The sequence below is a fragment of the Molothrus aeneus genome, chromosome 6, assembly GCF_037042795.1.
Source record: "Molothrus aeneus isolate 106 chromosome 6, BPBGC_Maene_1.0, whole genome shotgun sequence".
NCBI lineage: Eukaryota > Metazoa > Chordata > Aves > Passeriformes > Icteridae > Molothrus > Molothrus aeneus.
Genome location: NC_089651.1, coordinates 61,447,194 through 61,459,323, shown reverse-complemented (window position 1 = coordinate 61,459,323; position 12,130 = coordinate 61,447,194). Strand labels below are relative to the sequence as shown.

General features: G+C 53.5%; 1 protein-coding gene across 1 annotated transcript; it reads left to right on the top strand.

Annotated features, from left to right (window-relative positions):
* The first annotated feature begins 981 nt into the window (after positions 1–981).
* On the top strand, positions 982–12,074 carry KLHDC2 (kelch domain containing 2). Its single transcript, XM_066552004.1, has 14 exons — positions 982–1,064; positions 2,428–2,594; positions 3,366–3,445; positions 4,245–4,362; positions 5,378–5,493; positions 6,628–6,709; positions 6,814–6,897; positions 7,759–7,839; positions 7,921–7,979; positions 8,127–8,236; positions 8,660–8,732; positions 9,781–9,868; positions 10,165–10,217; positions 11,238–12,074. The coding sequence occupies exons 2-14, from the start codon at positions 2,439–2,441 to the stop codon at positions 11,359–11,361; spliced, it is 1,224 nt and encodes a 407-aa protein (XP_066408101.1). The 5' UTR covers positions 982–1,064; positions 2,428–2,438; the 3' UTR covers positions 11,362–12,074.
* Positions 12,075–12,130: the final 56 nt, after the last annotated feature.

The window sequence follows — 12,130 nt, the reverse complement described above, 5'->3', positions numbered from 1 at the left end:
GGGGTATTTCAGATGCTCCCAGTGTTGATTTTGGGGCGGTTTGGGTGCCCTCAGGGTGAATTTCGGCGTGCCTGGGTGCTCCAGTGTTGATTTTGGGGCGGTTTGGGTGCCCTCAGGGTGAATTTCGGCGTGCCTGGGTGCTCCAGTGTTGATTTTGGGGCGGTTCAGACGCTCCCAGTGCTAATTCTGGGGTGTCCAGTGCCCTCAGGGTGAATTTGGGGGTGGTTCAGGTGCTCCCAGTGTTAATTTGGGGGCAGTTCAGGCACTCGCAGCGTTAACCCTGGGGTGCCCAGTGCCCTCAGGGTGAATTCTGGGGCACCTCAGACGCTCACAGTGTTAATTCCGGGGTGCCCCGTGCCCTCAGGGTGAATTCTGGGGTATTTCAGATGCTCTCAGGGTGAATTTTGGGGCACCTCAGGCACTCGCAGTGTTAATCCCGGGGTGCCCGGTGCCCCCGGGCTGAGTTCGGGGGTATTTCAGATGCTCTCAGGGAGTATCCGAACTGTGGGGTAATTCAGATACTCCCAGTGTTAATTTTGGGCCGGTTCGGGTGCCCTCAGGGTGAATTTCAGCCTGCCCAGGTGCTCCAGTGTTAATTTAGAGGCAGTTCAGACGCTGCCAGGGTTAATTCTGGGGTGCCGGTGCTTTGAGGGTGAATTGTGGGGCACCTCAGGCACTCGCAGTGTTAATTTTGGGGTGCCCGGTGCCCTCAGGGTGAATTTGGGGGCAGTTCAGACGCTCGCAGCATTAATCCCGGGGTGCTCGGTGCCCCGGGCTGGGTTCGGGGGTATTTAGGGTGAATTTCGGGGCAGTTCAGACGCTCGCAGTGTTAATCCCGGGTGCTCGGTGCCCCGGGCTGGGTTCGGGGGTAGGGTGAATTTGGGGGCAGTTCAGACGCTCGCAGCGTTAATCCCGGGGTGCCCGGTGCCCCCGGCTGGGTTCGGGGTGCCGGAGCCTGCGCGCTGCCGCCGGAAGGTGCCGCCCGCCCGGCGGATGTTGCGCCGGGGCCGCGGCTGAGGGAGGGAGGGAGGCAGGGCCGGCGGAGCGGCAGCGGCGGGGCCGCGGTAGGAGCGGGACGGGCCCGGGGCCGCGGGGGGCTCGGGGGGCTCTGAGGGGACGCGGGGCGGGCTCGGGCCGGGCCGGTAACGGCGGCGGGCGGCGCTCGGACGGCCGCGATGTCGCGACAGTTGAGCGTGTCGTGAGGAGCCCGCCGGGCCCACCCTGCGTTCAGGCATGTCGCGACAGGAGAAGGTGTCGTGAGGAGCCCTCGGCTGCGGTGTGTGAGGGCGGTGGGCAGAGCCGCACGGCTGCGGGGAGCTGAGGGGGAAATGGCTGAAGGGACGCGGCCCAGCGTGTCTGAGAGGCAAAATGAATAACAGAATATTGTACATACCTATTATAGATAAATATTATATCGGTGTTATTTCTCCGAGGCGGTGAAGACACCGCTAGCTCGAAGCAGGCAGGTTTCACGGGGTTGTGGGCAAGGCTTGCTAATCTAAATTAGAAATCGTAATTAAAGCTCACAGATAACCCCCCGGAGGTGGTGCAGCGTCTCCGTGGCGGGAGTGACTAAAATTAAACAGCAAAAACCCCTCAGGAGCGGTGTATGGGAACGGCAGAGTATCCAGCCTGGAGTGCAGGGTGTGATTGTCCCACTGAGGTCCTTTTCCCTGGATTTGGATGCACAAATTTGGGCTGTTTGTCTTCCCCGGGCTTTGGATCTGTGTTTTCCCAGCAGTGTCTGGGGTTTGGAGCAGGGACATTGGCTCTGTGGGATTTTGTGTAGGACGGGTGACACTGTCCTGCACTGTGCCGCCGTGGGAAGACACTGAAAAGCTCCAGAATTTGCTGCTATTGTGGGCAAAGCTGTCAAATTTATTCCCCTTTGGATTGGTTTTTTTGATATCATGGGTTTTTCTGACATGGTGTGGGTTGGAAGGGACCTTAATGCTCATCTTGTCCATGGGCAGGGACACCTTTCACTGTCCCAGGCTGCTCCAAGCTGGCCTTGGACGCTTCCAGGGATCCAGGGGCAGCCACAGCTGCTCTGGGCAAATCAATCTTATCTTCTAGATAAGATTTTAAATATTTTTGAAAACGGACACTTTGCCACACTGGCAGCTGTAACCATTACAAACCGTGCACCATTGAGTCCCTACGTGGAACATTTCTGATTCCAGCCGTGTGTAGCCCATCCTGGCTTTTCCAAGCCCCACGCTGTGTCAGGGGAGGGTCAGGATCTCCGGGAAAGCTCCCACTATTCCAGAGGGTGCTGGCCCTGCCCATGCTCCCCGGGGAACGGGCGCAGCCCCGAGGCTGCCAGAGCTGCAGGAGCCTTTGGGATGCGCGGGGTGGGATTGCCGGGGGTCTGTGCCGGGCCCTGGCTGACCCCGCGGAGGGAATTCCGTGTCGCTGTGCCTGCAGCACGTCCCGACATGGCCGATGAGAACGAGGAGCTGCCGGCGGACGAGGAGCTGCCGGCGCCGGCCGAGGAGGGCTTCGAGCAGCTGGAGAACGACAGCCCCGCCGAGCGCAGCGGGCACGTGGCCGTCACCGACGGGCGCTGCATGTACGTCTGGGGAGGATACAAGGTACAGCTGCCCCAGCCCGGGAACCGCGTCCCGTCCGTCCACCCGGGCCGCACTCTGAGCAATTATTCCTCCCCCGGAAGAACGCAGCAGCAGCTCCAGCGAGCAAATTTGTAACACGCGGCCCTCGGGGGTGTTTTGCAACGCCGGGATAAATCACTGGGTGTTAAAAGCTTGGCAGCTACACGGATTTTTGGGGTGTCGTTTGCCTTTGGCAAAAGGTGAAGGGAGTATTGTCTGATTGGAGTTGTGCACCCTGGGAGTGGTGATTTTATTTGCACAACTGTATTTTTGGGTGGTAATTGGTAATTTGTAATTACGTTTTGTAACTGTAATTTGTACTTTTGGGTGGTAATAATTTTTTGGGGCGGTAAGGATGCCACGTTTGTTGTTGTCACACTGTGTGCTGCAGCACCACAAAATCATTTCAGTGACAAAATGAACTCAGTAAATAAACTCCTGTCATGGAGGGGGTGGGGGAGGGAAAAAGGAGCTCTTGGCTCATTTCTGCTCCCTGGCTCAGGCTGTAAAACAGAGGTTTAGCTTCCATTTAGCCCTGTGTGGCTCTGTGGGAGCTGACTGTCCCCAGCAGGTGCTGAAGCAGGCTGATTGCTGCTCTCCGTGCAGGTGGGAGGCACAGGAGTGTGGGAAGTACAGGCACTGCTCCTGCTGTGATCTGTGCTGGGATTAGGTCCCAGAGGGGGTGCAAACCTTCCCAGGAGTCTGAAATTCCCTGTGTCAAACACCCTTCTAACCCTGCCTTTCCTTCTGCAGAATGCCCAGGTCCGGGGCTTTTATGACTTCTACCTGCCTAGGGATGAAATATGGATCTACAACATGGAAACTGGAAGATGGTACAGTAAATCATTAATTTGGGGAAGAAATCTGATAAATCCTTGAATTGGTATGGAAAGGGCCTGAGCAGGGACAGAATTCCCTGATCTCTTTGTTCCCAGCTACCAAACTCTTGCAAAAGTGGGTCAAATATTTCAGGTTTGGGGTCAAATATTTCAGGTGAAAGCATCCAAAATGTTTTCCCAGGATGAAGTAGGAGAGGCAGCTGAGGCAGGCAGCCTGGACAGGAGTGTGGGTTGTTTTGGGATTCCTGGGACAGGACAGAGCAGCTGGAACTTGTGTTTGTACCACTTTTGATGCCCGTGCTGGTCAGGGAATCCCTGTTGAGTTCAGGAGTTGTTTTTCAGGGCTGATGCAGCCAAAGGAGCTGCTCAGTGCTGTGCAGGAAATGGGATTTCAGGTGTGCCCCAGCCCTCCCTGGGGTCAGGGACAGCCTGGGGCACGGGCTGGAATCTCCTCTCTGTGGTTATGGTGTTTGCAAACAGGAAAAATCCAGGAGCAGAGTGGAAACCTGCAGTTTACACAGGTGAATCCTCTCTGCCTGAGGATTCTGAGCATTCCAAACCCCTGAGCTGGGCAGATGGGATTCCTAACCCCCAAAAAAACCCATGTATTAACTAAAGTGCCTTTTCCTCACCCCTCCATCATAACAGAGAATAATTCTGTGAATTATTACATCTGAAAAGGTGGGAGGAACAGGCTTGAATATCCACAGTGAGCTGTGGTAACCAGAACCCTCCAGGTAAGGCCATCCCCGCTGGCTGGGAGCAGGTGAAGGATGCCAGCCTGGTTTTGCAGGAAGAAGAGCAAGACTGAGGGAGATGTTCCCCCCTCCATGTCTGGCAGCTGTGCCGTGTGTGTGGACAGAGTTCTGTACCTCTTCGGGGGGCACCACGCCCGGGGCAACACCAACAAGGTCAGCAATGCCTTTCTCATGGAATAACACAGCACCAGAATCATCATCATCAAATAGAATCCCTTCCCATGGGCTTGTGCCCTGGAGGCTTCACAGCACTGCAGGAACAGCCCGAGCTGGCACCAGCTGTGTCCTTGTGCAATTCCCCTCAGCTGCTCGATTGTGTCCCTGCCTTTGAGTTTGCTGATTTTAAAAGATGGGAGTTGCCAGAGTTGCCTGAATAATATCAGGAGCTGATCTGGAATTGATCTGGGGTGGCTTGAAGTGTTTCTGTTCCCTCGAGTCTGTGGTAATCCCAGAATCCCAAAATCATTTAGGTTGGAAAGGTCCTCCAAGATCACTGCCCCATCCCCACCCCTTCAACTAGAACTAATTAATGATCTTTTCTGATAGTCTGGCAATGGGGTTTATATTAAGTAGTTTTGGTCTATATAAATATGTAGTTTATGTGTTTGAATATAAGATCATCGATTTCTCATGTAAATATAAACTCGAAGGAGTTGGAAGGAGCTTTTGCAGACAATTTGAAACAAACCTCATTTGTAAGGTGTGATTTCTTCCCCTCCTGCTGTGGCATTCTTACATTTCAGTTTTGGGTGTAAGTGCAGCAGCTGGTTCTCTTCCTGTACAATTATATAAATGCAGAGAAGGGGCAATCCTGTAAAAAAAGTCACTTTGCAAACTCCTGAACAATTTTTTAGTTGTAAGACAATTGTGCTCTGTACACACCTTCAGTGTATCCCACAGCAGCTTTCGGATGCTGAAGCTCAGTGCCCAGAACCCTGTTAGTGCTGCAAAAGGTGTTTGAGTGTGAAAAAGGTCAGGACTTTTTGATTTGTGAATCCATCTTTTGTTACAAAATATTTCCAGTGCTCTTCTTTTCAGCTAGGAAAAGAACTTTTCAGTTATTGCTATTTCTATACCAACACATGTTCATTTAAAGTTGCTATTTTAACAGCAGATTTAAGCTCGAAGCTGATGATGTGAGTTTAAAAAAACCTCTTTATTTTCCCAGTTCTACATGTTAAATGCCAGATCCACAGACAAAGTGCTGCAGTGGGTGAGAGTGGAGTGCCAGGGGGTGCCCCCCTCGTCCAAGGACAAGCTGGGGGTGTGGGTGCACAAGAACAGGTGAGGCCCCAGCGAGGCTCTGCTCCCTCTTGGCTTCTCCCTCCTCTTCCTCCTCCTCCCTCTCCTTGGGGCAGGCTGGGAATGTTCCCCTGGAGAGGAGAAGGCTCCAGGGAGAGCTCAGAGCCCCTGGCAGGGCCTGAAGGGGCTCCAGGAGAGCTGGAGAGGGACTGGGGACAAGGGATGGAGGGACAGGAGCCAGGGAATGGCTCCCAGTGCCAGAGGGCAGGGATGGGTGGGAGATTGGGAATTGGGAATTCCTGGCTGGGCTGGGATTGCCAGAGCAGCTGGGGCTGCCCCTGGATCCCTGGCAGTGCCCAAGGCCAGGCTGGACACTGGGGCACCCTGGGACAGTGGGAGGTGTCCCTGCCATGGCAGGGCTGGCACTGGCTGGGATTTAGGGTCCCTTCCACCCAAACCATTCTGGGGTTTTGGAGTTTAACTCTTGTGCTGCCTTGGCCACTCCATGGAGGAACTCCAGCTCTCTCTGTGATTTGCTGGGGATTTGCTGCAGAGACTCAGGGAATGTGGGAGCCCCTGAGTGTCCCTGCAGCTGGGGATGCTCCCTGCTTCTGTGGCCTTGCCCTCAGTGCTGCCTTTTCAGCTCCTTGGTGTGGGGAGTGAGCTCCTCATCAGCACAGCCGACAGCATCAGCTCAGCTGGGAACCCGTGCAGGGCTGCACCTGTGGGTGGTTAATGAGGTGCTGCACCTTGGTTTTGGCACTCCATAATCCTGTAGGAATTTCTGGCAAAGCCCTGCCAGTTCCTAACACAGGCTAAACCCCAAAGGCAAAACCTGGGGGTAATTCCCACTTCAGCTCCAGGAGAACAACGTGGCAAAGGCCAAAGTGCAGTGACCGGGCTGCACATCCTGCCAGCCTCAGAGATCTGCAGGTGGAGCAGAGCTTGGGAGCCTGAGGCTGGAAACTGCTCCAGGGGGATTCAGGGGGGCAGCAAACAGAGCCCTCTCCTGGAAAACCAAAGGAGCTTCCCTGGTTTTCTGAGCACAGAATTTACAGTTCTAGTTATATCTATATTTATATTTTAAAATTATAATTACATTTAATAATTAATAGTTATACTTTATATTTATGATAGCAGAATTTCTCACAGCTCTTGCTCCATGTTTTCCTGCAGGCTGATATTTTTTGGAGGCTATGGCTATTTTCCTGAAGGGAAGCAACGTGGAACATTTGAATTTGATGAAACTTCTTTTTGGGTAAGTAACCCTGGAAGCCATTTCTGCTTCAACTTTTAATATTTCATCGCTGCTTGTTAAAACTTGTTGCTTCTTTGTGTTGTTGGTTTTGGTTTTTTTTTAAGAATTCAGGCCTTCCTAGAGGATGGAACGACCACGTGCACGTTCTGGACCTTGAAACTTTCACTTGGAGCCAGCCCATAACTACGGTAATTAATGCTTTGCTGTCATTTAATTAAGTCACAGCTCAGTAATGGTATTTAGGAGTGTTCATTTAGACAGTGGATCTGTCTAAATGAATTTAAACTATTCATTTAGACAGATCCACTCTGCAAAAAGAGGAAATTTTGATTTGTTTTATTTTGATTTGTCTTCATGCATTTTTTCCTGTTGCTTGCTTTGGGTGATGCTGCAGGGCAGTGGGGTTTGCTGTCACCCTCAGTGCCAGGGCATGCCTGGTTCCTGTCCCTGGGGGGCTGAGTGTGCTCAGGAGACAATGAATTAAACACTGCTAATTGCAAATACACACATTTGGAGTGTGCAGGAACAGGGAAATGGGCTGGGGTTGCCACAGGCTTGGGGGAATTGAAATGTGAGACGAGGAGCTGCAGATTGCCAAAGAATTGCTCTGATTGCTCCATTCAGGTCTCATTGGTTCAGAAACTCAAGGAAAATGGAAATGGTGTTTAATGGGATCCCAGAGTGGTTTGGGTGGGAAGGGACCTTAAAACTCATCCAGTGCCACCCCTGCCATGGGCAGGGACACCTTCCTCTATCCCAGACTGTCCAACCTAGCCTTGGACACTTCCATGGTTTATGAATTTAAGGATTTATTATGTCACTGTCTCATTTACAGTTTGTCTTCTGTGGCTGAACCCTGTGCTAAAAGCAGAATTTATAAACCCCATTTTTAATGAGTTCCCTGACCTTCCATCCATCAAAAAACCACACACAGGGGGATTTACTGGCTGTGTTTTTTCACTCTGATCCTTGCTGGCCTTAAATCTGAGTTGAGCTGGGGCTCTCTTGTCCTCTGGTGCCTGATCTGTGCTGTCCCCGTCCCCTCCCAGGGCAAGACCCCGTCGCCCCGCGCCGCCCACGCCTGCGCCACGGTTGGGAACAGGGGCTACGTGTTCGGAGGCAGATACAGGGTAAGGCCAGGCTGCCCCAGCTGTGCTGAACCCAGAGCTGAGCAGGGCCTGAGCTGTGAGCCACGCTCTGCTCTCTTGCAGGAGTCCAGAATGAACGACTTCTACTGCCTGAACCTGGACACGTGGGAGTGGAACGAAATGTGGGTGCTCAGGCTCGATTTCTTCTTGTGACTGAAGAAATTCCTGTTGTCCTTGGGTCACTGCAGTATCCTGCAGATAGCTGATCAGGAAACAGAGAGGGATTTTGCTGTCCCTGTGGTGATTTGGGTGTTTTTCTTGCAATCCAGACTGACCCAAGGCATCTGCCCCGTGGGCCGATCGTGGCATTCCTTAACGCCAATTTCCTCGGATCACCTCTTCCTCTTTGGAGGCTTCACCACGAACAAGCAGCCCCTGAGTAAGTCATTCCAGAGGGATTTGGTGGTGGCTTTTTGTGCTCTGGAGCAGCTCTGCACAGGAGCTTTCATGATTGCCTTGAATTCCTTCTAAATTCCTCCAACTCCTCGTTCCACAGAGCAGGAGCTGCTGAGGGTGTGGAGACACCACAACTTCCAGCAACTGATCTGCTCTAAAATTGTATCTAAAAGTGCCAATTGCAATTGGTGACAGCTTTACAATTCTCCACCTTCACCCCCATAAATCTCTGTTACATTGAACACCTGTTGTCAAACAGGAGCCAATGTTTTATAAGGTTTTTCCTAAAATATTTGATTTATCTAAGGACAGAAATAGGATGTGCTACACCAGAGTATTTGTATATTGCAGCAGCTTCCAGAACTGACAGAATCCTGATTTTATCTGGGATTTTGCTTGTTTTCAGGTGATGCCTGGATTTACTGCATCAGCAAGAACGAGTGGGTGCAGTTTGAGCATAACTACTCTGAGAAGCCAAGGTATGGCAGACAATTCCCTGGAAACGGGGACAGAGGGGCTGTGGAAGCACCTGGTGGTGGCTGTCAGGGAGGAGCCTGGTTCCTCCTCCCTGCTCTCCTTTCACATGCCCCAGAGTGCAGTGGGTGTGTGCCCCCAGAATTCTAGGGCAGGCAGCCTGGGAAACAGCAGGAAGCACAGAATTGAGGGTTTGATCCTCAGATTTGGGGTTTGACCTTGGGATTTAGGGTTTGATCTCAGGGTTTAGGGTTTGATCCTCGGGATTTAGGGTTTGATCTCAGGGTTTAGGGTTTGATCCTCGGGATTTAGGGTTTGACCTCGGGATTTAGGGTTTGACCTCGGGATTTAGGGTTTGATCCTCGGGATTTAGGGTTTGACCTCGGGATTTAGGGTTTGACCTCGGGATTTAGGGTTTGATCCTCGGGATTTAGGGTTTGATCCTCGGGATTTAGGGTTTGACCTCGGGATTTAGGGTTTGATCCTCGGGATTTAGGGTTTGATCTCAGGGTTTAGGGTTTGATCTCAGGGTTTAGGGTTTGATCTCAGGGTTTAGGGTTTGACCTCGGGATTTAGGGTTTGATCTCAGGGTTTAGGGTTTGACCTCGGGATTTAGGGTTTGACCTCGGGATTTAGGGTTTGATCTCAGGGTTTAGGGTTTGATCTCAGGGTTTAGGGTTTGATCTGGCTGCAGAGGACTCCGAGCTGCGAGTGCCAGCAGCAGAGCTGACTGGGGCCGGTGTCCTTGCTCTGCCCCCCCCCAGGCAGGGGCTGGTGTCACCAAGGCCCTGCCCGAGGCTCATCCCGTGCACACCCAGGGCTGTTCTTGGCTTCCTGCTGTGGAACAGGGGTTGGTGACCTGCAGTTTAAAGCCCCTGTGATGCACTCATGGGGAACATGAGTCTTCCTCCCTCTGCTCAGGGAAGTGCCCTGAGCCAGGTTAGGGGGTTAAAGCTCTGCTGCTTCCTGGTTTTCTCCTGGCCTGGCTGGGATGAGGAGGGACCTTCCCAGCGCTGGGGTTTGGGTTAATGCAGGGCTGCTCTCTGTTCCCAGGCTGTGGCACACGGCCTGTGCCAGCGAGGAGGGCGAGGTCATCATCTTTGGGGGCTGTGCCAACAACCTGCTGGCCCATTCCAAAGCTGTGAGTTGGTTTTGAGCTTCCCCTTCCCGTGGGGTCTGCACTGCTGATCTCGTGGGGATCACAAAGGTGCAGGGACAAAGCCTGAGGGGGAAATGCTTTGCTCCTGCCCCAAGTCCCTCAAGGCTGGGAACCCTGAAAGCTTCCTCCAGCATCCCTGCCCAGGGCAGGCTGGAATGGGATGAGCTTTGAGCTCCTTCCAGCCCAGCATTCTGGGGTTCCCTGGTTGTGTTCCCTGGGCTGCTCTGGCTCCTGCTGGGATCCCACAGAACCAATTTTCTATCTCTGTCCTCCTTCAGGCTCACAGTAATGAAATCCTGGTATTCTCCCTCCAGCCAAGATCTCTTGTAAGGTAAGAGAGCAGGAGTTCAGCATGGAACTGTCTGTCCCAGCTTAGCTGGCAGGGGGACATTCCTGGGAGGGTGGGGAATGGCTGTGGCTGCCCCTGGATCCCTGGAAGTGTCCAGGGCCAGGTTGGACAGGCCTTGGAGCACTGGGATGGTGAGAGGTGTCCCTGCCCATAGAAAAAGGGTGGAATGGGATGGAATTTAAGGTCCTTCCAACCCAAACCATTTTGGGATTCTAAGACAAATGAGGCAGGGTTACCATTAGACCTGTTCATGTTCCTAAAATACTGGAAACCATTTCTGCCTCCAAACGCTGCCAGAGCAGCAGCCAGGGCTGAGCATGGAGCATTCCCCTCCCTCAGCACCTCTGGCACGAGCTGCCAGTGCAGCCTGTCCCTGCTGACAGAGCCCCATGTTAGAGCTGCCAGTGCAGCCTGTCCCTGCTGACAGAGCCCTGTGTGTGTTGGGGCTCCCAGTGCAGCCTGTCCCTGCTGACAGAGCCCTGTGTGTGTTGGGGCTCCCAGTGCAGCCTGTCCCTGCTGACAGAGCCCCAGGATCCCAGTGCAGCCTGTCCCTGCTGACAGAGCCCTGTGTGTGTTGGGGTTCCCAGTGCAGCCTGTCCCTGCTGACAGAGCCCCAGGATCCCAGTGCAGCCTGTCCCTGCTGACAGAGCCCTGTGTGTGTTGGGGCTCCCAGTGCAGCCTGTCCCTGCTGACAGAGCCCCAGGATCCCAGTGCAGCCTGTCCCTGCTGACACAGCCCTGTGTGTGTTGGGGCTCCCAGTGCAGCCTGTCCCTGCTGACACAGCCCTGTGTGTGTTGGGGCTCCCAGTGCAGCCTGTCCCTGCTGACAGAGCCCCAGGATCCCAGTGCAGCCTGTCCCTGCTGACAGAGCCCTGTGTGTGTTGGGGTTCCCAGTGCAGCCTGTCCCTGCTGACAGAGCCCCAGGATCCCAGTGCAGCCTGTCCCTGCTGGCACAGCCCTGTGTGTGTTGGAGCTCCCAGTGCAGCCTGTCCCTGTGTTGCAGGCTGTGCCTGGAGGCCGTCATTTGCTTCAAGGAGCTGTTGGCCAGCTCGTGGCACTGCCTGCCCAAGCACCTGCTGCACAGCGTGAACCAGCGCTTCGGCAGCAACAACACCTCGGGCTCCTGAGCCCCGGGGCACGGCCCGTGCCCCACCCTCTGTGTGTAGGTAGTTGCTTCTCGCCCTCCCGTGCATGTGAATGGCCTAGAGAGAACCTATTTTTGTGTGAGATGTTCCAATAAATGTGTTTGATGCCAGAGGAGATGAGCCTGAGCTTCAGCTGTGACCAGGTGTGGGGTTGTGCACCCCGAGAGCAGGGGGGGATGTCCTTGGGGGCAGAGCTGGGAATGCTGAGCACACCACGGCTCTGAGTGTTGCTTTGGTGGTGTTTAGCCCACAGCTCCACGTTTTGCCACAGATGTTTCAGGTCAGAGAAGCAGGATGTGGAAGTTAGGAGCAGGATCTGGAAGTTGTCCCATTGTCAGTTGATAAACTGTTGTAAACCTAGAGATGTTAAAGCACCACTACTCTCTGCTTGGCTGTAGTTTGGTTTTGTTTTTGGTTTTTTTTTTTTTTTAATTTTTATGTTGTGGAACTTCAGTTGTGAACCTTAGGTAGCAGATATTCTGCCCTGTGAGTGTAACTGGGAGTGTTTGTGCCTGTTGCCAGCCCTGTGGAGCTCCCCTGCCCCTGGAGCAGCCCCAGGGATGTCCCCTGGCTGCAGGGACATGGAGAGGGGACACGGGGGACAGGGCCAGGCTGTGCTGCTGTGGGGAAGGGGGGGGAATCATGTTTTAAGCTGTCTTCAAAAACTAATTAAAAACGTTGACTTGTAGAACAATTCCTGTGCTGTAATTCCTGAGAGACCCCGGGGGTTTTCCTGACTCCCAGCCCTGCT